Genomic DNA, 25,758 nt, shown 5'->3' with positions numbered 1-25,758 from the left:
CCTTCCAGTTTTCTTGCTATTCCTGTCAGTGTCACCCAGCTGCAGCTCTTCACCTCAGCACTTTCAGGTAGCAGTTGGTTCCAGTTTCCACTTTGTTTCTGTCTCCCAGAACCAGCCCCAAGTCGCTCCCTAAGAGCACCAGTATCTTCTGAAATCTGGGTCCCAGATCTCTGAGTTCCTGAGGCACCAGCACCATCCAGACAAGCTTCTTCACTTCAGAGGACTGGATTCCTCCAAGTTTCTAGGATCTAACAACCCAATCTTTTCCCCTTGCCTCCATCAGGCCTAGTGGTGGTAACTGTTTCCTGAAAGTACTCTCTTTTTGTTAGGTTTATTCCTTTTTGCCCTGTTAGTCTTCCACCATCTATATAACTGATTCTTTATATAAATTCTCTCTTAAAATAACTGGTGTGGTTTCTTTTCTCCTGACTGATGCAAACATTAAAGCTTGAATGCTAGTGGCTTGGAGGATTAAGGAGACAACCATAATCCCTTAACCAAGGGATCTGTCAATTATCAATTGTTCAAAGTCCTCTTTTAATAAAAGACTGGTACTAAAAACTTCAACTACTACATTTTACTGCCTTAAGAAATTTCCAGAAGTTTTGGGCTCCAGATGAGCATATAACAAAAGTCGAAATTCTATTAGCAAAAATGAAAAATTTTTACATAATCTTTCCCAGATTCAGAGTTAATCCAGTTCTATATAAGAGCAACCCACTTATGAGCCTATAAGCAAAATAAAAATTTTTAAAAAATATTTTTTCCTTCTTAAGGGCTTCATAGGAAGCATTATGTTCGTTATCTGCAAGACAAAGATGAAATGTTGGGCTTATATTTGAAGCCATTACACTCACGTCAATCATCTTCATTAGGGCTCTGCCTCTACCTGAGCTATATGTGAATTCCTGCCCCCTTCTCTTGGCTCAGGCAGTTTTCTCAGGCTGGGAGTTCTCACTGAATATACAGATCCTAGAGCAGTGCACAAACTGGGAACTCAATACATGTTGGAACTGGCTTCCATTGCCTTCCTTCTACATTAAACCTTCCTCAGGATTACGTTGTTTTGAACTGCCATAATAGTTACTTTATGTTTACATTTTACACACATAATTGTTATCTTGTTAATCACTTGTGTGTATGTCTAATTTTCTCCCTCCTAGATTATAAATTCTTTAAGGACAAACCATATATCATATATTCTTGTATCCTCTCAGTGCCTTGCAGGCCTTGCATAGAATAGTGACTGATAAATATTTGCTGAATGAATAAATGATCTATGAATGGTCACCTACTTTTTTTATGAGTCATTCCTTTCTCCTCTACTATACTGTAGATGTTTTAAATTTTTTTGCAAATGTGAAGGACATAAATAATATCCAATATGTTTTATATTATGTCCATGGTATTACAATTTTTTATTTGTCTATATCTGCATAGTACTTTTCCATACATTAACTGTTTAAATTTTGGTATCAACTCTGTGGGACCATTCTCCATTTTAACCAAGGAAACTGAGGCTCCAAGAACTTATGTGACCTTGTTCAAGGTCACATAATGAGACAGCGATATTCCTGGAATTTGACAAGGGCTCTTTTCACACACATTGCCTAGACTCTCAGGAAGTTGGTGCTTAGACAACGATGATGACAGGGATGAGCTCACCTGACAGACTGCTATTCTTCCTCTGCTGAGCCTAGCTCCAACACCAGGAACAACCTAAGAGTGACTCACAATTCCCAGCAGCCGTGCCAGTTCATGTGCTATGATTCTGACCATAAGTGAAACGATCAAGCGAGGGAGTCAGATTTCTGCTAGATTTAGAAAAGCATCTATGTGTTCATGAAAGGAACCCGATGGGTTGTTGATAGTACCACGGCTCTTGGATCCCCATTCACCCCCTCACCCCAGCCAGGTACATGGCTATGGGAGGAGGAAGGTGGGCAGCAGAGAGGTAAGTGTGACTTCCCCATGTCCCCCTCATTCCAATCTTAAAGCTAGAGTGGTCTCTGGGTAACCCAATTCTATATCTTGGTTCATAAAGTCTAGTGAGCCACTGAAAGTCTTACTGGCCCACAAAATTGCAAACACACCAACAACATAGAGGGTTATAGTGCAGATAGTTTGAGCACAATGTATATATTTTCTGCTTCTGTGGAGCTCTCTGAAAAATAGGATTAATATACATATTTGGTGGTACTCTCCACAGAGGTCTTGTAGTGAAGAACATTTAAGTAAAATATTTGTTAATAATGTTACAGAGCTTTCAGATAATTTCCATAGGTACCCAGGTTTTCTGTAGTCTCAAAAATATCGTAATTAATGTCTACTTTTCCTCCATATAATATTTGATACGTAAGATGGCCTGATTGCAAGAGAAAGATTAGAACAAAGATCAATCCTGGTAAAGCCTGATTTCTACATCGGTTCAAGTAGATAATGTCTCCAAACTTTTAAGCAGAACTGCCCAGGTTGTTTTGCCTTTCTCACCCCTGCCCCTCCTTCTTTGCCTTCTCTTGCCTTGCCTGCTCGTTTTCCTAACCACCTAGTCCTCCCGCTCTTCTTCTCTCCCTTCTAATTCTCTCCCCTTCCTTTCCTTTTGTAGAAGAGGGGCTTAACCTTTTGAGAAATTGCTTCATTTGTTGCACTTTCTCTAAAGCCTGGTCTGAAGAGTCAATCCTGTTTGCATAAAATACAAGTTAGAAAACTAAACGTTTCATGAACCGTGAGTGGAGGGGAGACATAAGTTTTATTGCACAATCCATTGTCCCCAAGTTAATGCTATCAACAGAGAACTATGTACAGTTTTTCTGAGTAATTCCTCATCTGCCTACATGCTATACTGGTGAAATATATGCTTAAGAGAAGTTGACAGAAATTCAGAGGACTAAAAATTATAAATTAAGCATAAAAATAATTCTGTAGTTATTGAAAATTAGCATTTTCATTATCAGAGAAATATGATATTTTGCCATTATAAGTGATTATAATTTAGCTTTCACCAATATTTAGGTGCCTTTATAGGATTATGATCAATATTTCATATTCTGACAAAAAGATTAGAATCATGAAGATCAACTGTTGCTGGACACAGGGCAAGGATAATAAGTGTCAATTCCTGAAAATAAACAGAAAATCAATCCAAACAAACTGGCAGAAAGAAGTCAAATTGGAATTATGTAAAATGGTGTAATGATGAAATGCAGTCATTGAAACAGCCATGAGGTTAATTTACTTAACACTCTTTTTCATCCACTGGAATCAGTAGATTATCCCAAGGTGAAGAAAAGGTATAGGTGTAACATTGTAAGAGGAGAGCTGTGAGACATAGCTACAGACAAAGCCGGCCTGAGAAAAAAATAGCACAAAGGCTAAATATTGAGTTTATATGGTGTTACTGTAAGGCAGCCAGGAAAGATTTGCCATGCCTTTTATTCTTAAGTCCATAGTTTAAATGAATGGTCCAAGAAAATACTACAAGTTACCTTGAAGACTCAGGCACCCAGACACAAATGGCTGCCTCATACTGCCAAACAGACTATTTGCTGCACAGCTCCAGGGGACACCATTCACGTAGACGATGATGTGAAATGTGGAAGCCTTTCTGTGATGAACTGCTCCGTTATCTAGAATTAGAGAAAAAAGTAAGCTATATGAGTAATATATATCATAAATATAGATGTGTACATATGTGTATATATAAATATATAAAATATGATGATTTTTTAAAACATAAAACATGGATGTAGAAAAATGATCAAAAGAAGCTACACCAAAATAATAAAATTTCCGTAAGTATTCCTAAAATTCACTTTTTCTTATTCTTAATTTTCTGTATTTTCACATTGAATAAATAAGTAGCTTTTTAGTAAATTAACAGTATTTAATAAATTAATGGCTTAAAACATCCAACGTTATGAAGTGTTAAAGATGTAAGGATTAGAATGATCTCTATATAGATGAAAAATTCTTTAGAGAAATTGGGCACTATTGTTCACATGTGTTTACATTTTAAACTAGTTTTGCATTTTAAACTATTCAATTAAATATAAGGATTAGCTTTGCTTCTGAAAGCCCTAATTCGATTATAAATACTAAAGAGCCTGTATACTGCACACCCAAAAGTAAACCTGGTTTCAAGCAGAGTTCCCTCAGCTCTGAGGTTCTCTCAGTGCTGCCACCCTCTTGAATTGGCCGCAGTCTAGACCTCAGACCTGCCAACAGCAACTGGGGCCACGGTGATTTCTGGTTTACAGCCAATGGAGAGAGGGATCGTCCACCCTTAAACCAATCACAAGCAAGAGAAGGGGATTGGTTTGTTTTAATTGGATTTCCTGTGGACCAATAATCGCTATTTCACTGCTGCATAGCGGGGAATGGGTAGAATCAAGGACAAATACAGGTTTTCTGAGGCACAGAACTTATACAATCTGAGAGTTCTCTTTAAACAATGAAAAAAGTACAAATTCATTATGAAAATGAATATTTATTTAAAATAAAAACAAATTTTAAATTTTTAAAAAGATGCAAAATGCCATAAACGCAACAAAATCCAGAAAAGAGAACATAACATATTTTCCTACTACATCTGGTACTGTGCAAGCTCCCTTGGATCAAAGTTTACTCTAATTCAGGAGAAAATGGTTTTCTGAGGGCAATCGACTATAGAGCTTCTTCATCTGATAGATTTCTCTACTGAGAGGAAGGAATGTCAGAGCAGTCACACAGGGAGCCTAAAATTGGGGTCGAAGTCAGTTCAACCAGTATTTATAAAACATTCATACATAACATTGTACCAAGTACTACAGGCACTAGAGGCATAGGTGTGTTTTCTGTGGTTAAAGGAAGATTTAGAAGGGTTAAAGACACAGCAATAATATGTACTCTCTTCCTTAGTTAAATAGTAAATAAGTTTTACTTATTTCATACTAAAATTAGTGGCATTTGCCAGTTACATGTGTCTTTACAATTTCTCCAAGGCTAATATAAGATAAATTGGACAGTAATAAAAATAAATATAGAAATATTTATAAAAATAAGTGTGATACCCAGGGCAACATCACAAACACCCTCAGAATAGGTTTGGTGAGTTAATTACAAGGTCTGTGCTCCAAACACATCAAAGGATCAGAAAACTGACGGCCTTCCAGAACATAATAGCTAGTTAAAAATCAACATATATGTTTATTTTTGGCACAGGTTATTTTATTATTTTGCTTTGCTAGTATTTGAAAGCCAGTCACAAAGATTTAAGGATATCTCTTAACTTTGCTGAGAGAGTAAAATATATTAAAAGATTGTATTAAAACAGTAAAATTAGAAAAAATCTGAACCCAGGAAACCCATGGGAAACAAATCCTTTATATTTTATCCCCATAGTTTTATCCAGTTTTAAAGGTAATCTATGAAGAATTTACAATGTTTCCCTACTATAATATGTGTTAACTATGTTTTATCCTCAAGGATAATAAATGCTCTAAAGAAATTTTCTGCTCTATAGAAAATCAGTATCACTACAAGAAAAAGCAAGCTTAATTATTATTCATTATAGTATTTATATATCATTTCTTTTTAAACAATAGTAATAAATGCAATGTTTGGTTATATAAAGTATGGAATGGTAGTAATAGTATAGGGCCTTTTTGTAACTGAAGTCCTTCTGCCCTGCCACCCCCAAAGCACTCTTGATTAACAATTCTCCTCTGATAATGATAATGGAAATAAGAAAAAAATCTTGGGTAGCACTACTTATACCAGACAAAATAGACTTTAAAACAGAGGTTATAACAAGAGACAAAGGAAGACCCAGTAATCCCACTTCTGGGTATTTATCCAAAGAAACCAAAATACTACTTTGAAAGGACATGTGCATCCCTATGTTCGTTGCAGCATTATTTACAATAGCCAAGATAAGGAGGCAACTGGATAACAATTAACAATAAAGAAGAGAATATTACTCAGAATATTATTCAGCCATAAAAAGAATAAAATCTTGCCATCTTCAACAACATGGATGGACCTAAAGGGTATCGTGCTGAGTGGAGTAAGTCAGACAGAAAAAAAGACATATACCATATGATTTCACTTACATGTGGAACCTAAAGAGCAAAATAAACAAATACACAAAACAGAAACAAACTCATAGATACAGAGAACATTTTGAGGGTTGCCACACTGGAAGGGGTTTGGGGGTGGATGGGTGAAAAAATGGAAAAGAATTAAGAAATATAAATTGATAGTTACAAAATAGTTATGGGGATGTAAAGTATAGCATAAGGAATATAGTCAATAATATTATAATAACTATGTATAGTGTCAGATGGGTACTGGATTACTGAGATGATCATTTTGTAAGTTATATAAATGTCTAATCACTATATTGTACACCTGAAACTAATATAATATTATGCCAGCTATAATTGAAAAAATAAAAATTATTTTTAAAAATAATAAATAAAAAAATTAAAATAAAATGAGAGCTTTCGAAGACTGAAGATGATAAAGTAAAATGAATTAAAGAAAATATGTTTTTAATTATTCTAAAGTTTAAAAAGTAGTTTTAAAAGGGAGGGTGGCAGTATTTTGGGGGCAAGACAAAAGTCACCTAACACAGTGGTTTTTAAGTTTCCACTGGAGCAAGGAATCTCAAAATGTGGTACTGGGCCAACAGTATCAGCATCCCTTGGGAATTGTTAGAAATGCAAATTATCAGGCCCCATTCCAGGCCTACTGAACCAGAAACTCTGGGGTGGGGCCCAGAAATTCTGTTTTAACAAAGCCCTACAGGTGATTCTAATGCACGATAAAGGGGAGAACAATATTAAATAACAGCCTGGAACTTTTAAAACTACCAATGTCCCTTCCAGGACCCACACCAATTAAATCAGAATTTCTGGAGATGGGGCCTTGGCCTCAGCATGATTTTCAACACTCCCCGGGTAGAGAATCACTGCCTTAGAGAGCCCTCTTCACCCCAGAGAAGGGAGCCAATTGGCTGAGCTCCAACACTAACCCTCCTTCATTTTTTTGATTTGAAACTTAAACTAGTTTGTTTTACTTCTTTTCGATGAAAGCTTTTCTTAAAAGAAGTGCAAAAACCAGGCTGAGTATAATCGAGACTGTTTTATTCTATTTAAATCCATTAACACCTTTGTCAGTGTATCAAACTGACAAAACCCTACAGCTTCATTTTTGCATGTATGGAAGGGAAGAGGGGAGGGTGACTATCATGACCATGGTTCACAGTGAGGACTCCGCAATAGCCAAGAATCTGGAGAAAGGACCTTGATCGTAGTGAGGGGAGGGTAAGAGATTCTTACCGTAGGAATATAGGCAGGCCCAGACAGAGGTTTAAAAGAACAAAAAGTGGAATGGCATCACAGACAAACCTCATCTGCATTAATCAGAGTTTACTTGAGGTTAGCCTTGTAGAGCCAAATGGAAATTAGTCAGATGTAAAGATAAATTACCTCTGAAATTATTTTGCAAAATAGTGGGGAAAGTTTTCAAAATTTGCTGACATTAAATGTACGTGCAAATTTTCATGCACTTATCTCAGCAGGGTTGTGCTCAATCATCACCATTAAAGGTTCTTTGGAATATGAGCGAGGGTGTTAACCAGTAGGAAAATGACTGATTATTCAAGAGATGGTGTTTCCCAGGTTTCCAGTTGGGACTCAGTATCAAGTGAGACAGAACCCTGCTAGTTTTCTACTAGATTTTTAACACCGAGTTTTCAAAAACTTGTACTGAAAGTTTAGCAAACATTGTTAGGGGGATTTCCATTCTTTATTCAAAAAAAAAAAAAAAAAAAGATTAGACATGCAAAAAAATAAGGCTGAATAATTTATTGATTCAATTATAAAAGGTGAATGGCGGATAATCTAAGTTACAAGAAATTGGTGGAATTTTTATTAGATTAACTTTCAATTGAAGACATGCAGTGATGAAGATACATGTCCCAGTATTCAAGCTGTAGCATTGCATAAACAATAAATAATTTAAAAGATTTTGAAATTTGATCCAGACATATAAAATACTGCAGATACCAAGAGATGTCATGCAAAGAATAAAAAAAATTTTAATAGTTGAGAAAAAATAAAAATAACTAGTTGGTGGGGTTCTCAAGAGTATAATTTTTTTTTAAATTTTATTATATTAGTTTCAAGTATACAATACATTAGTTAGATATTTATATAGTTTATAAAATGATCCCCCTGATTGCTCTTTCTCTCCTCTGGCTCTCTACCTAGCTGATACATTAATGCTAACCACATCCCCTATGCCATGTTCCCCATCCCCATGACCATCTATCAACTACTAATTTGTACTTCTTTAAGCCCTCACCCCTTTCTCCCAGCCCCCCAATTCCCTCCCCTCTGTCTTTTAAGATAGCATAAAAAAAGTGTGCTTTAGTTTTTTCTTACAACAATAGTAGACTTGTTAGAACACAGATTGCTGGGCTCTACTCTCAAAGTTTGAGTCCAGAGTTCTGGAGTGTAGGCTGATTTTGTACTTCTAAACAAGTTCTCTGGTGGTGCTGATGTTACTGCTCTGGGGGCCACACTTTGAGAAGCACTGATTTAGAATACCTAGTAAATGCTAACATGTACAATTTGTTAAAATTACATATCACATAAGATTTACAAAGAGATAAAAAATAAGTCAATAAATATACTTGACTCATCACTTAACCTAAGAAATTAAACATACAATGCACATGAAATCCCCTACATATCTTTTCTGATTCTATTCCTCTTCTAACTTCAACCATAGGGGTAATTATTAGTCTTCATGTTTTATCATTATTCTTTATGGTTTGCCAAGAACTACTGTAAGAAATCTAAAAATAAAGTAAGAAAAGAATATTGGCAATTTCAGAAGAAATTCAAAAGGTCAGCAAATACATGAAGACATGTTTGAACTTATTAATAATCAGAGGAATATGTTTTTTTTTTAAAAAAAAACTATTAAATAACACATTATAGTAATTGTATGGGCAAAATTAGGAAGCCGGGTGATGCCATCTGTTAGAAAATTTGAGGTGCAGAGAGACAGGAAGGTTTGTGCCTATTGATGAAAAAGCACATTGTTGCAGACTTCTAGAAAGCAATCTAGAGTTTCTTGGTCAAATCAATATAGGTATATACACTGTGCTCCCTGCAATATCCTTCCTGACTGTTCATCTCTAAGAAATTTTGCATATCCAAAAGAAGATCTGTTTAAAGATTGTGATGGCAGTCAGAGGCAGTCTGGATTCCGTGAGTGGGAAAAGAATAAACAAAGTGTAGTGGGAGCAATTACTCGAACTACCTAACATCCAGCAGTTAGAAGAAACGGAACACTGGATGTACACATAGAAACGCAGACCTAAAAAATCTAGTCCTGGTTAAAGAAAAACTTAGACACAAAATGAGATTTCTATCACAATACTATATGTACATATTTTTGTTCCTAAACTATTTGAGAGTAAACGGCAGATGTGCTGCCTTTAACCTTTTAGCGTCCTAAAACCCGAGTCCTAATAACAAGAATGTGAGCATTCTCTTACATAACTGCAGTGCAATGATCAAAATCAAGAAATTAGCACTGATACAATAATATTAGCTAATACACACATTCACATTTCTCCAATTGTCTCAATAATGTTGTTTATAGCAAAAGATTTTCTTGGGTTATAGACTGCATTCAGTTGTCATGTCGTGTTATGTTTGCTTCAATCTTGACAACAATTCAGTCATTTCTAATCTTTTATGACCTTGCCATTTCTAATGAGTACAAGCAATTGTTTTTAGAATGTAGCTAAGTTTGGGTTGTCTGATGTTTTTTTCATGATTTGATTTGGGTTATTCATACTTGGCAGGAATATCTCTGAAGTAATGTTTTTCTTTTCTGTGCATCCTATAATGAGGCACTTGATGTCAGTTTCTCCCATTACTGATGATAACTTTGCTCGTTTTGTTAAGATAGTGACTGCCAGGTTTCCCTCTCTAAAGTAATTACATTTTTCTTTGACATTAATAAGTGCCTCTGGGGGGATACATTGGGATTATATAAATATCCTATTACTTATTAAACATTCCCTTACTGGTTTTACCATACATTATGCTTCTTCCTTGAATTATTACTATGATAGTTGCCAAATGGTGATTTTCTAATTTCCTTTCTTCTACGTATACTAACTTACATTCTACCATACAGAAGGTCTTTTAAATTTCAAGCTCAAGATGTTTCAGTCTCATTTTGTATTTCCCCAGACGCAGCCCTAGAACCAGCCATTTCTCCAAGAAGATCTATTTCCTTTTAGAGGAGAATGCTTTTTAGAAACCAAAATCTGGACATTAGGTGTGTTCTAAATCCAACCTACATGCCAGTTTTCCTATGTTTTATATTTATAACTCCTCTTTTCTAACAGTGAGAAACCTAGTTCTATTATACAAAATATATTTACTTATTTGCATAATTCAAAAATATTCAGAAAGAAGTTTCAGAGTTCTAGCCATACTTCTGAAATAATCAAGTCTTCTAATTACAGTTTAATATTTAGTTTTTTGTCTTTGGGAAGTGTTCTTGAATAAAGAATGACATATAAAGATAATAAGCTTCCTGAACCAAGATGTGATCCCATATAACCATGTTTCCCTGCTGTCACAAGATCCATGTATCTAATTGACTCTTGATAATGATTTATTTAATGAGTAAGTGATCCAAATAGTTTTTGTTTTAAGACTCATAAGCATTTTGAATTGAAATAAAGAGTGATTGAAGAAAGAAACGTTATTCAGGAAGATATCACCAGAATTTAGTGTTTTAAAAGTTTTGGATTAAAATGGTAGTAGCTGATTTTCACCTGTTTTTCTGTCAAAATCTTTATTTGCACACTCTTCGCTCATTGGTATCACACTGGCTCTGCCCTGCTCAAATGCTAACTAAGAATAATCACAGTTGGAGAGTGCCCTGAAGGAGTCTGCAGTCTAGTAGGGTTGATGATCTACCATAAAGAGCCAAATTTCTTTCTATTACGGCCCCAAATTTATCTCCCTGTCTCCCTTCTTGCCCTTTCTAGTACCGTTTTAAAACTCGCAAATTTAATTTACGGCTTTCTTGCTTAAAACCATTTAAGGCTCCCCATTCTCTTGGGATATTTTTCATATTCCCGAGCCTGAGGTACAAATTCTTTCACATTCAGGGACTTGTTTATCCTGCCAAGCTTTCCTTATTTCTGTCCCCCATTTTCCTAGACTCACTTTTCTTCCACAACTCAGGCTTGAGTTGTCTCAGATTCAGTCTCAGATTCTCCTCTCTGATTTCCCTTAGCTCTTACTATTTCTCCTATTGTGACACTTTCTGTGTTACTGTTATTCATTTGTCCAACAACTATTTATTGAAAGGCAGTATTTTGTAGTGCTTAAAAGATGGAATCTGGAGCCAGACAGCCAGGCTTTGAATCCCTCCGACTTACTTGCTGGGTGATATCACCTTTCTGTGCCTCAGTTCCCTCAGTTGTAAAGTGAATAAAATCCTAAAACCTACTTCATAGTGTTATTGTGAGGATTAAATAAACTAAAGGATTAAGTGAACTAAAAGGCTTAGAATGGTGCAGGGTACCCACTAAGCACTTCAGAAATGTTGGCTATTCATAGCACTATTAATATATCCTCATGCTGCTTTTCCACAAATGGACTCTCAGCAACTTTGTCTCCATCGTAGCCTGTGAGCTACACAGAGCCTGAGACCATATCTTATTCTGCCTTGTCTTCTTGACACCCAGCACATCCCATGGCACATGGTAGAAATTCAGAAAGGCTTATTGAATTAAACAAACATACTCCTGATTTAATTATTATTAACAATAACAAATGTTAACAAGATTTGAAAGCTTAAAAAAAGTTTGAATTGGGAAATACGAACCACACACAAATAACCCACAATGATTGTTTTTGAATCTGTATAATTAGATCAAAAACCAAGGGCATTGTGGGCCCCTTCCTACATAGCTATTAACAGAGGTGTAAAAAACAGTTCTGCTAGAGATAACCTAATCAACTAGGGAAGGAGGTCCCGCCCCCTCAGGGATATAAAAGGAGCTGAGGGAAGCTTAGGTGATTGATTCTTTTGGAACTTTCTCCTGAGAGAAGTGAGCCTACTCTAAGAGAACACAGCTAGAGGGTGAGTATACCACACCAAACTGAGTGTTAAAAGGCCTTAAAGTTGAACTTTTCAGACCATAGAAACTGTTGACAGTTGTTTTCTCTTAGGAATGGGATCTAGAGTATAGGGTGGCTGGCTGGTTTTTAAACAAATCTACAGCGTTTGATTTTTAGCATTGTGTGCATGATTTCTTTTTCTATTAAAAAAAAAATGTTTCAATTTGTCAAGAAGTAATCTGGATCCTTCATCTCCAGATTATATATGTAATCATATTTTACAGCCCAAATAGTTTGAAATTGGGTCAGTCAATAGGACAAATATTTGACATCAGAACATCCCAGACAATTTGGGGAACTATGGTCACAACGTTTATATTTGGATTATCAATGGATTATCAAAGTTTGAAACCAGGCCAAGTAAGAGATATGTATGCTATATAATAATGTAATCTGGTAACCAGAAAGTTTAAAAATCGGTATTTTTATCATTTAAAAAAAATCAGTCAATCTAGTAATTGGAAGATGAACCATATTTTATTTTTTTAATAATCTAAAATTTTATTTTTGCTTTCGGAATCTAATTGTACACAATTGATTATAATTACCTGGACTTTTTAAAAAAAAATGTTGATAGTTTTTCTACAAAACACTGTTGAAAATTTGGAAGATTTAAAAAAGGATAAAATAGAAAGTATAATCTCCATACTCTTTACTGCTTCATAAATAGACACTGTATGCGTTGTGATATATTTCTTTCTAGGCTTTTTTCTAGGTACATACAAACATTTTGTTTCAAAACTAGGATTATGTTATATAACGTTCATTATTCTTGACATTGCTTTATGATCATGACTTCTTTCTTTTTGATGAATATTCTTGCAAAATAGTTGCATAGAATTCTTCATACAAATTTACCAGGTATTTAACTGGTCCTCAAAATTCAAAGTAGTGAGGAAAATAAGTTTTACTTATTTATTTCATACTAAAATTAGTGGCTTTAATTAAATGCAAACCATTTTTTCCCTCAAAGTATATGATTCAATTTCAAACTACGTATTTTGCCTAATCCCCAGTAATTATGTGATATGACAGTGAATGCAACCTCTTGATGATATCAAAGCTCTGCTTTAGAAGGCACTGTTGGTTACTTGAGTTTGGATAGAATCTGCTGGCCAATTGAATGGTTTTCATACATACAGTTTTGGTCTCCAAGCTCAATAATGAAGCCAAAGATCAACTTGCTTCCTTCTTATAAATAACCGATTACATGGGTGATCTAAAAATTGAAATTTTGTTAGCTAAAACAGGTTAAAGTGAATTGGCTTGAAATCTCACCATGTAGTTTAGTTGTTTTAGTGCCACAGTGTAGCAAAATTTGTCAATCTTTTCGTGTCACTAGTATATACTTTAGATCTTGATGCCCAACTAAGGAATCATAGCTAAAGAATGTACAGTTTACTAGTAAAGAATTGATGGCTTTGTCTCTTATTACATTAGAGGGAATTGGAATTCCATGTCTTTGTGTATATGAGCAAGAACAGTAAAGCATGATTTAAAATCCACACAGGTTGTAGAAGAGGGAAAAGGAGGAGGAAATTATGGTATGAACAGCTAAACAAAACTACTGCCCAATTTGGAAGTGTAATTTTAACAGAGCACAATTAATTTATTTTGACGCGGGTTACTTAAGCACTAATAATTGTAGTTATTTAAAGCATAAAATAAAAAACAATAGTAGAGCATCATAGTAATGTCACATCAGTTGTCTTATTTTAAGAAACCTATAGCATAGCCAGAAATTTCCAGTTATCAATCTAGAAATTTCAACAAACATAGACTATATTTATTTATTTATATATTTATTTGGTAATTCAGTGATTTAATTTTTTAAAAAAGCAGAATACTGCAACCACAAATATTCAGATCAACAGATGGTAGACTCCTCAGCAGAGTCAATAAAAAGACTGCAATTCTTTACAGCGGAAGTGTATTTAGTTACAATTCAGACTTGCAGTCTTTTTTTTTTTCTGACTATATTTCATTACGGTAGAATTTTTCTCTATTCTTGTCAAGATTCTGATCCCTCTGGCTAATCTCATTCATGTTCTTTTCATCCATTTATCATAACTCTGGAAGTATTTGGCCCAAAACTTGGGACCAGAAATTCTTAAAGCCTTTCTTCTAGACTACTATCCTTTAGTTGTCTTGACTTTATTTCTGTTCTCACATTCCAACCCCTCCAGGCAGAATTAGGCCTCACTCCTTCAGGATTCACATAGCACCCAACAGAACACATCTATTATACATTTTATTGCATGGTATTGTAACTGTTTTCACATGGGTCACTTTTGAGGACAACATCTTTTTCACGGTTGTATAACCACCTCTTACATCAGTGCCAGTGCATAGTAAACGCTCACAGAAATTTTGTCAGAATCATACAAGAAAAAGGTTGGAGTTAGAGGCAGTGTGGACTGTTCTGAAACACACTATGGTTTCTGCTAAAGATGTTAATATGTGGTTGATGTCAGAACAAAGCCAAGCAAAGCAGCAATTCCATGTTTCCCTGGGAAACTCATACACCCAGTTTTTTCATCCTTCCACACCCAGAACAACTGCTGTTTGTTTCTAGTAATAGAAAAATAGTGCAAACTGACCTTCCCTTCTTCAAAGGAGAACATAGTTGGCTCAGCAAAGAAAATGGGCTTTATAGAAAGCTTAGAGACTGAAATAGGTGGAGGTATGGGTATGACTCACCACGGCAACCCTCTCTCCATCGTTAGAAGATTGAGGCAGATTTTCAGAGTAAAGACAAGGACCTTGGAAGAGTTCCCTGGAAATTAGAGCATTTAAGAATTCAGTTTTCTTGTCACACTCAGAGTAGATGTAGAACTATAGGAGGTAAAACCCTTGAAATTACTCCAGACAAAAGTATCCCTATGTCTCCTTTCTCTTCAGATATGGCTTTGTATAAGTGGCATGTGGCCCGGGTAACCAGAAGAATTACTACTGCTGCTGTAGCTGCTACTGCAGTCATAATTCTTGGAACCACAAAGAAGTTTTCATGTTCCAATGCACTAGAAATGGATGATTTTGTCTCTGAGTGACACCTACCTTATATTTCCAGAGGCATGCTTTCATTCTGACTAGCACTGATGAGCTCCTTTAGAGCAGCAACACCTAGGAGCTTTGCAGATTCACAGACCCTACCTTATGCATCAGAATCATCCCAGGTACCCCTAAAGGGAAGACTGGATCAATTATTTAACAGACCTGTGGACCCTGAGTTTATGAAAAGAATGAGTCTGGGACAGTTTTCAATTTGGCTGGCTCATTTGCTAAATGTGTTTTAACCTCTGCTTACGGAAAACAGAGTAGCCAGCTCAGACCAAATGCCTTGTTAGTCAGTCAGTGATGCAAACAGACACTATAAAAGAAGTCATTCAGGGAGTTAAACTGCATGGAAATGCAAGGTGCAGTCCTGTTAGGAGGACTTTCCCTTGGCTCTGAGTTGACTTTGCCACCTTCCGTGAGCGCTTGGATGAGTCACTTATCCTCTCCCCAGCTCTGTTCCCTGAGGTATAATTGAATGAACTTCCAGGCCCTTTCAATTCTATCTTTACATTGCTCTAAAATTCTTTCATCTTGGAAAAACTCCATCCTCCAACCCCTTGCTGCATTTCCTGTCTTTTATCATTCTAACAGTTTCTGAATCTCAGGTCTTCCAAAAAGGCACACAGGTATAAACACATCACAATTTCCTTTTACAATAACTGTGGAAGGCAGAAAGGCTGGGCCATGTAGTTAAAATACTCTGAAAAGATAAAAGTCCCTTAAAAATAAAAGATTACTATATAGAAGCCAGGGGCCCAAGAATAAAAAATAACTAAGAACCTTTGTTAAAGAACAAAAATTCCACAGTGTAAATTTGAAGATCAAATTGGCTTTATTGAACTATCCATGGTTCAGGCAGCATTTCATCTAGTAAATAGAAAGTGGTCCAAGGAGTTATACAAAACGAAAGGTTTTCATAGGTAGAAAGAGGATGGGACAAGGGTGTTAAAAGAGTAGATTATTTCAGGTGAGATTACCTTTCCTTAGAAATCAAGGGATCTTATCAGGTCTTACCTCACTAGAGCTGATCAGGAAATTCCAGACTGATTGGTTTAAAATTCCATTTCTGGAAGAGGCTGAAACAGCCATTAGGCTAGGTACTAAATCTTGGTGAAGTTTAGCATGAATGACTCCATTTTGAGCCTGTTGTTTCTTTTTTAACATTTTTAAGGGCCATTTTTAATGATTTTATAATATCATAGATTCTGTGAATGGTTTCAGGATGAAACTCTAGGATGCAACCACCACAGATATTTACAATTGTGAATTAAGTCTTCTATGTATAATAGCCACCTGCCAGGACTTCTCCCTCTCAAAAAGTATATAATTGAAGGAAAACTATTATAAATATTGTAAAATCTGTTCTTAAATACCTATTACTACCACTGATTGGTCAACATTTTCATTGTATGTAGAGATTACCCACCAGTCGACAGAACACATGCCATACCCTTCTCAAGTAAGCCTTACTATTAACTAGTAACTTTTTGGTACAACTGACATAATAAAGACAAAGAAAATATTTTTCTTAAATTTCCAAAAAGTCAATCCAGTCTTCAAGCTCACATTTTGGCAAATCTAATACAATATAACAATTTAAAAACATTATAGTAAACTTGCTTTAGGTTTGCCATGTAAAGTATTTTCTCAGGGCACGGTTTTTATCCACCTTATAGTACACAAATGAGAGAATGATAGCAGAGGGGAAGTTAAGTCTAGAATTCTCTGCCCACAGCCTCTGCCAAAGAGATCAGCATGTCCCTATCACTTTGGGTAAATCTGTACTAGATCAATAATTTATTCCTTAGTCACCGATACTATTTGTCCAGTCTTTTGGTTTGATATTTATTTCAAGGAAAAAAGTAAGATTATTCTAAACAGCTATATAAAAGCAAATTATTAATAGTCTTTTAGAAGAAATTTTCGAATACAGCAAAAAAAAAAAAAAGTAAAAACTGTTCTCTTGGGTCATACTATCTAAGATAAGCCAGCCTGTTATCATTGGTACTTTCTTGATTTCACCTTCTAATCTCTGTCTGCTTCCAGATCCTATTTCTCGGGGCTTCTGTGCCTAACAAACACCAGCACTGTCCTGCAAACATCTTTAAATTAAACATGACTCAATAATAGCCCAAAAAAATGCTAGTTACTCATTAAATAGCTATGCATCGAATACTGTATTAGGCACAGAGTAATTTAAAAAACATGGCCTCTGTCTTGGAAAGCTTCATGGGGTATGAGGGAGACAGGTATAGTTTACAAAAATGATTATAAAATGCAATGAATGCTGCAATTGAGGTATGTAAAAAGTCCTATGGAAGCACAGGGAATGGGGTACCTACATTGACTGGGAAGTTAGGAAAAGTTCATTAAAAATTGATTTTAGAGTTTTAGAGGAAGTACAAAGAGAATTTTCCAGGTTAAAGGAATGGCAGACCATGGAGGTCTAAGAAAGCATGGCATATATTTTGGAAATCACAATTGGTTTCAAAGGTGAGGAGAGTTAATTGTGAAGCAGGAGGTATGGTTGGCAAGGCAAAGGCATAATTTAGAGTGTCTTAAGTGTCTTGCTAGGGAGTTTGGACTTTATCTAAAAGTTGATGGAGGGCCATTGAAGGATTTTGAGTAGGAGAATTGCAAGGTCGGATTTGCATTTTTTTAAAAAATGATGACACCGAATTTTTTAAAATACAGGATAGATCAGATGGAGAGGAGAAGTCATTGAATCAAGCTATTTCAGTACAACTTATTAAATATTATTGAAGGAATTAAGGAAGGGAAAGGAGGACTAAGGTAGGAAAAGTGGGAGAGAACAAATGAAGGAAGACTGACAGTAAAAAGTAGATGGAGGGGGACAATTTCTGAGATATTTTAGTAGATAGACTCCATGGAAATTGGTGACAATCAGAGGTGAAGAAAAAGGAGGAGTGTTATGACCGCCAGTTTTCTGGCCGAGGCACTTGAGGGGAACAGGGGCAAGTCACCAGTATCAGGACAACAGTTAAGATGAACAAGTCTCACAGGAGTAGAAAGGAGATTATTGTCAGCTTTGGCCATTTTGAGTATGAGATACTTGGAGTTTATCCCACGGAAATACATATCTGGAACTTAGGAGAGGTGTCTTTACTAGAAGCATGTTTTAGAGTTATCACTGAATATTTGGAAGTTAAAACCAAAGAAGTCCTCTAAATAATTCTGAGATCGTAGAGTGTAGAGTGAAATATCTTTAAAGATACCAACACCTTTAGGGCAGGAAGGCAGAGGGAGACAAGGCCTCTCAGGATCCCTCAGGAAAGTAGGCAAAACAAGAGAGTTTCAAGAAGGAAATAAAGAAATGAGTTTCCTCATCTGTCAAGTAAGTTGTCAGATAATGCTCATTAAAAGTTTATCATGAAGGCTACACATAGTACTAAAAAAATATAGCAGGGTGATTGGCTTTCGACAGAACATATCCAAGGCAGTAAGGCTCTACAGAAATATGGAAGATAAATAATTCTGCTCACTTTGTTCCTTTCTCAGTGGAAAGGACGTTGAAGAGATGAGTCATTGATGTACATGATGTCCATTTGTGGGAAATTAATTAGGACAATTTCATTAAAATCAATTCATATTTACAAATAACATACTAATGAAGAAAAATATCTTGTAACTATAAGTACTACAGTAACATAAATTTAAAAGCCATTTTAAATTCATTGAAAGGATCATGATGACACTTGTAAACAGCAAGGATTTAAATGGGGTTATTTGGGGAAGTGATAGTATATAAAGCTATTTGACAGAGTTCCAATTCCATCATTACTTATAAAATAGTAATTTACTTTACACGATGGACACTAAATAAAAGGAAAAAGGCTTAAATAGCAGTAAAAAGTAATTTGGATTAGAAAAAGAATTTCTCGAAAACTAAAAATGAAATAGTCTATAAATTTGTTGTAGACATACTTTTCCTTGCTGTCAAAATCATTTTCTGTTCTCTTTTCAACTTTATGGAAGAGTGCTGCAGAAGCTCTAATTTGTCCTGACAGGAGCACACCAATATATCAACAAAAACATGTTCATATATTTGTAAAACCACAATCATAGTTCTTATTCGAAGCTTATCAAAAAAAAAAAAATGCTAAGAAATGCTATGAATGGTTTCTCTCCTTCTGATGACAGCAACCCAGGATAGACAGACTAGGAATATAGAATATTTAAAAGATCATGGACTGGACTCATTTATGCAAGACTAAAGAAGGTAATCCTGGTGAGGTTTTTCATAATATAACAAACTAATTTCTATAGTTCTTATCCTTTAGAGCAGAGTTTCTCAAAAAAAAAATTACTTGAAAATGAAATTTTAAAAATACTTAAAAGCACAAGCCTAATTTTTAAAATTAAATTCAATAGACATGAAGTTACTCTATCAGATTTTTATAAAGGTTTTTACATGCTTCTCAGACCAACAACAGTTTGTAGGTTGGCACCATTTCACAGTCTGCACTTGAGTAGCACTGGCCTGAAGTACAATTTCTCTTAAAATATTCATGAGGATGAGAGGAGAAGGTAGATTTTTAGTAATTTACTACATAATCATATTTTATGATTCACTTTTACTAAACTCAGAAGGATGACATATGAGCCAGAATGCCAGTACATTTATAATGGAATGATTCCTTTCCAGGATTAGAATATGTGGGAATCCAAATTAACAATGAAAAGTTTGTTGCACAAAGAATCAGAGCATAAGACAGTGAATACTGTAACCTTAAGGAATATTTCAAGACAAGGAAAGCAGCTCAGCTGAGTGGTGGAGGCAGGGACTCTTGCAGGCAAGCCATGGGATTTGAATCCCAGCTGCATCATATAACACTTGTGTGATTTTGAACTTTCTGAGGTTCTGTATATTGACTTTTATAGTGGGGATAAAATCAACCTGGAGAGATTTATAAAACGATTAATACAGGCCTAATATAGTACCCAGCACATAGTAAGCTTTCAGTAAATGTCAGTTGATGTCATTAATACCATCCCATGATAAAATATCTCTACGACAACCCATATGATCATGGTAGACAGATTCAATGCCTCTTCCCTAGACAGCAATGGATAAATACTGACAACCTTCAAATCTTAGATTTTATTCTTCTATGTACCCAGTCATCAACTTCTTTCTGTTCTCACAACAGAAACATGTATTTCTTAAAACATGTATTTCTGTTATGCAGCTGTTGTTCATTGTCCCTAAAAAAAAAAAAAAGCACTTCAAATTCTTACCATGACCTACTGGCCATACATGATCTAGTCCCTGTCAGATCTCCAAGGTGACTCCTGCCTTTCTTCTCTTGTATTTTGCTCAGGTCTTTCATCTCCTTGAGCACCACCAAACTCTTCACCTTGGATATCTGTACTGTCATTTCCTCAACCAAGAATATCTCTCCTGCTTCCCCTCTTTCTGTGATTCATTCTCATTATTTAGGTCTAAATCTCCTGGGAGACAGCTCCCTCCTGACTTTCCTGTTTAAAGTAAGTTACTCCAGCTATTCCGTTTATCTCCTTCATAGCACATATTACAACTTGCAATTATATTCTTTGCTTAGTAACTTGTTATTTTCTCTTTACCTACCTGTATGTAAGTTTCATTGGAGGCAGAAACAATGTTTATGTTAATCATAAAATAGCAGAGCACCTGGATTATGTTATGCAATTAACAAAACAGTATTGAGGGAGGAAAGATCCAGACACAGCTATAGGGTAGTGAGCAGAGCAGGGTCAGGAAGCCCTAGAACAAAACCCCAGTGAACGCCATAATTAAAAGGATTGAGAGATGAAAAGGAGCCTGCAAAGAAAACTTAGGAGAACTGGAAATAGGATGCCCCGAAAGGATTTTAGATGAGAAAGTAACCTGATCATATCCAAACAAATATTGGTTGAGTATCTACTATGTGTATCAATATGTCTGCGGATTCAAGAAACCCATGATATGACAACTTTTTAAATAGAAGAAATTTTGAAATGCTTTTATACTAATTTTCTCTTATTCAATATCGTCCAATGATGAAATGAGTTATAGAAATACTACACTAAAAATAGCAATGTTTGTTGAATATGCCCAGTTAAAAAGCAATTATGTTAGAGTAGGGAAAAAGCATGACTACTTTAGCTTTTTGTTAAATAAATGTTATTATGTTTGCCAGAAACCATTCAAGAATATTTCTCTTTATGTAAGGCTTACCCCAGTAATGCTGCTTAGGTCAGTGTCTGTCTGGATTATCTGCAGCCTAAATGCCAACTCTGTAAATTAAACCTGTCAAGTGACAGCTTTGCCATAGCATGCATAACCAACCTTTAAAATTTATTTATATCCATTCCCTTTCTCTGGCCAGATTAAATTTTCCTTTCCTGAGCTATTTTTTTTGCCTCACTTAATAATGCGGCACAATTCAACATGTTCTAAACAGTTACATGGAGACTATGCCCCTCCTGATTTCTAATCCTCAAATGATTTTTATTCAGACTTTAGAACAGCAAAAGAAATTTTTCTGAGTTGACTGAAAACAAGAGTTTTCTCAAACTAGATTCCTCCAGGTACAAGTACGTGAATCAGTCATAATAATGGCATTCTATGAAAATGCTATGAACTATTACAGGTTCATAATAAGCTCTTTAATCAGTGTCCTATGGAAACAGTTCCTTCCAGCATGCAAATGGAAATTTTATTTTGACTAATCTGTCAATCACATCTTAATATGCACGCTCAACCATCATAGATGTAAATACATTAAGTGGTCGGGTACTCCATGTGAAAACACATTTTCATCCTATTTGAAGACTTACCTAAGCAATTTTCAGGTTTACATTTAAGTTAGACATATGAAACAGATTAAAATTAGACATATGAAACAGAAAATGAACATAACAGATTAAGAGAATTGTTTCTTAGACAATTCTTTTTTAAGTTTGACACATACAAAACACAATAGCCCACGCATAGCTATTGGCCTATGCACTTTATCCTTGAAAGACGTGTTATTACAAGCTTAATTGCTTGTTGGAGATTTCTGTGTCTAAAATTCCTATAGAAATGATGATGTAGCACTGCTGTTCGATTTTTATTATTCATCAAACTTATTTAAAAAATTTAATATCCTCATCACAAGAAAAAATATAACTGTGTATGGGAACAGATATTAGTTAGACTTATTGTGGTAATTTATTTTTCAATATATTCAAATATGGAATCATGTTGAACACCTGAAACATATTATATGTCAATTGTACTTCAATTAAAAATATATACAAAAATATATAGACATTAAAAATGTTGACAAACTTTAAATCAGTGTCTTAAGGGAAGAAAACTCACTCTTTAACATAAAGCATACTTTAGTTTTAAACAAATTTAAGTATACATTTTTAAACATTTTTTTCACGATCACACAAGGATATTAATTTTGGATATAAAATAACCTGTTCTATAATAATAAAATGATAATAAACTTTTATAATATTGATAGGAGCCTTGGTTGTATCCCAGAATTTTTAGGACACTTTTTAAATATGAGCATATACTTAATATCACCCTCTGTACTAGTATCCAGAAACCCACTGGATTTTAGTATTTGCCTCTACTAAGTATATTTGGCACATTATTTACCTTGCAATCTAGTGAGGTTTTTTTTTTTTTTTTTTTCCTGGGTTGGTATTGTCACACTTGAGCTATCTAGCACTGAATGGTAATATTCTTGCTATGTTAAATTTTTTTATCAAATTTCCTCATAGCCCCAAATGACTATTCATAGCTCTAATCAATCTGAGAAGATTGAAAGGAATGAAATCCTCCCTTCCTTTGATATATATGGTATAACTGGAATCATTCAATGTTTACTAGATCTGCTGTCCCTGTAAGGATTTTTCTTCATCATCAGGATTTGCTGATTTGTTGTCTCCCATAGTGTTTCATCTTCTAAGAATACAGAAACAAACTCCTCATATGCTTTTGATGTCTTTATCTTTCAACTGTTTGATTTTGCATTTTGAATATGCTGATGAAAAGTCCTGCCTACCATATGAGCTCAAGAATAACATTTTACTAAGAAAAGTAACTTACAGCTGGGCATCTTGTTTAGAGAAGTCTTCCATCTCAGGACTTCTTCTGGAGCATTGACTTGCAGAGATGTTTTCTTACTTTGGGATGTCTATACCAACCACTATTTGTATGTCTGTTGGCTCAGCCCAGAGACCCTCTGTTAATAAGTATGGGTGCTGATGCTCCAAGCACAAATCTAGAGTTTTGAGTCCTTAGACCACAGGAGTCTCCTGATCAATGTTGGGATGGACTACTATTCTCTAAGAATCAACAACTTAAAACTATTGGGCTGAGTAGAGCAGACACTCTCAGTACAACGGTGAGGGCACATAAACATGGTAGCTACCAGAATGGCAGGTCCATAACTACTCTGAATTGAGTGAGCTGGTCAGCAATAGCACATGTATTTCTCATTTAAAGTGTGTCCTTTCTGTCAACAGCAAAAGCTTTTTGTAGTTTTTCATTTTTGAACTATGTCCTTTTCAAAGCAGAAGAAAGTGGTACCTCATTTGAAAGGCTAAGACCCTCTGAAGCTGTAAATTTGAGCCCAGCTTTGAGCTTGATAAGCATAAGTGGCTGGATATTTCATGTCAGCACTGCTTGTGGTAATTATAGGATCTGTGGATCACAAGACTTACAACTTGTATCACAAGTTTTACAAGAAAACTTTCTAATACTGATTTGGCTCTGCTTACCATTTTCTGAATTTATATCTTGTCCCACCAAATTCATTTTTTGAAGTCATTACATGAAAAACTTTCATACTCCAATTAGCATCACTGTGCTATTGGTTCTTGTAGTGAGAGTAGTTGATCGAATAGGTATGTTTTAACTACATTGTTGTAAACAAGGTCAAGCATTTTCTTTACAATGATGTTAATTCTGCCCATGATACATGGCCAATGTTTTCTGCATGTGACATTAATATTTTGACTTTGTCGAGTCTTTTGCCATATAGAAGTTTCAAATTTTATATCATGAAATCTGTCTTTTTCTTTGTGACTTGAGTTCCCTCACCTACTTAGGAAGGCCCCTCTCACCGCAAGTTGTTTTTTAATCTTTCTATATATTTTTTAGGACTTAAGATTTTTAAAGCTTTACTCTTTTTATGGTTTCATTGTGAAGAGGCGTCATATATTTCTTAAGCTCTTTAGTTTTCCTTGATTTAGATGGAGTCAAAAGTTTCCTTGGCAAGCAATTTCTTTAAAATGAAGATGAGTAGACTTCTGTTCCTGTAAAAGCCTGACCCAATTCCTTTTTTAAAGCACTTACTTTGTTTACAGCATATATGTTTACAAGAAAGTTAAATAACTATGCAAGCACAGTCTCTAAATAGAAGTTCTAATAAATCCTAAGACACTACAGTAGTACACTGAGGACACAATTTGATCCCTAAAGCCCTCTTCCATCTACTGCTCAGGAAAAGCAGCAAACAAAAGGCCTCAGTGTTTGTAGAAAACTGAGTTATTCAAAGCAGGTAAAAGCCCTGTTTACTCCTTCCAGAAAGCAGAGTGTTTTCAGATTATAAATGACAGAGTTGCCCTGTGTAGCACAGAACAATTGTGATAAGGCTCTACTTCAGGGCCTAAATTATGAAAATAGTGGGACAATGAACAGAAAGGAAAGCTTTAGCTTTGAACGCAGAATGACATCAGGCCTTGACAAAACCGAAGATTCTTAATTTTAAAAACGCTTTCTTTTATCAGCTTTTCATTATCTGTGACATCAAGAGAGCATTAGTACAATGTAAGCATGTGATTTCAAAATGCCACAATTGAGCCAACTGCCTGTGCAAGCGTAGGTAGTATTGGAGACGTGACCAAAAAAACACTACAGCTAGCATAGGGCTTTATTTGCATCACGAGAAACTCTCCCTGTCTAATATAGGATAAGTTTGTGAAGACACGTTCCTTTCCGCTTGAAAGTGCCCCCGGGGACAAGTATTCACCTTGTCCGAGCTTAAGGCCGTGGCATTAGTGTTGAGTCACTGGGTACAGCGGTCATGCGACATAAATATTTGATGACGGAGATCGTAGGAGCCCAGGTGCCAAGGTAAACCGCTGGCAAAGATGACTGTGATTATGGCTTAATGTAGCAGCAAGCAGGGTCGGGGCTGAGACACGGTTCCAGTCCTAAAGGCATTGCATTTTAAGTTTGAAGCAAACTTCAAGCCTCCCATGTGACGTGTGCACGCCTCGGTGGTTTTAATAATATGAACCAGGGTTTGTGCCGCGATTCCTTCCAGTCGTTAGATCGGCATCCTCTCTCTCTCCCACTCCTCCCCCACCTCAGACTTCGTTCACCCGCGAGTCCCTCCTCGGCTCCTTCCCTCCCCCGCCCAGGAGCGCTTCGCCATTCATCAACCGGTTCACACCGGCAGCGGCCGCCGCGCGGTGACGTCCGCGGGGGGCGGGGGGGGGCCGG

At 35.7% G+C, this 25,758-nt stretch overlaps 1 protein-coding gene across 1 annotated transcript in view; it reads right to left on the bottom strand.

Moving 5' to 3' along the window:
* LGSN (lengsin, lens protein with glutamine synthetase domain) overlaps positions 1-20,662 on the bottom strand; it is a 152,374-nt gene extending 131,712 nt beyond the window's left edge. Inside the window, exons 1-3 of the mRNA XM_015600250.1 lie at positions 20,533-20,662; positions 3,486-3,626; positions 582-642 (exon numbers count right to left, since the gene is read on the bottom strand). Of these exons, the coding sequence (XP_015455736.1) occupies positions 582-642; positions 3,486-3,626; positions 20,533-20,662 (332 nt within the window). The remainder of the gene's footprint in view (positions 1-581; positions 643-3,485; positions 3,627-20,532) is intronic.
* Positions 20,663-25,758: the final 5,096 nt, after the last annotated feature.

The sequence above is a fragment of the Pteropus alecto genome, unplaced genomic scaffold, assembly GCF_000325575.1.
Source record: "Pteropus alecto unplaced genomic scaffold, ASM32557v1 scaffold7, whole genome shotgun sequence".
Classification (NCBI taxonomy): Eukaryota; Metazoa; Chordata; class Mammalia; order Chiroptera; family Pteropodidae; genus Pteropus; species Pteropus alecto.
The sequence above is the reverse complement of the archived record's forward strand: the minus strand, read 5'-3'. Positions and strand labels throughout refer to the sequence as shown.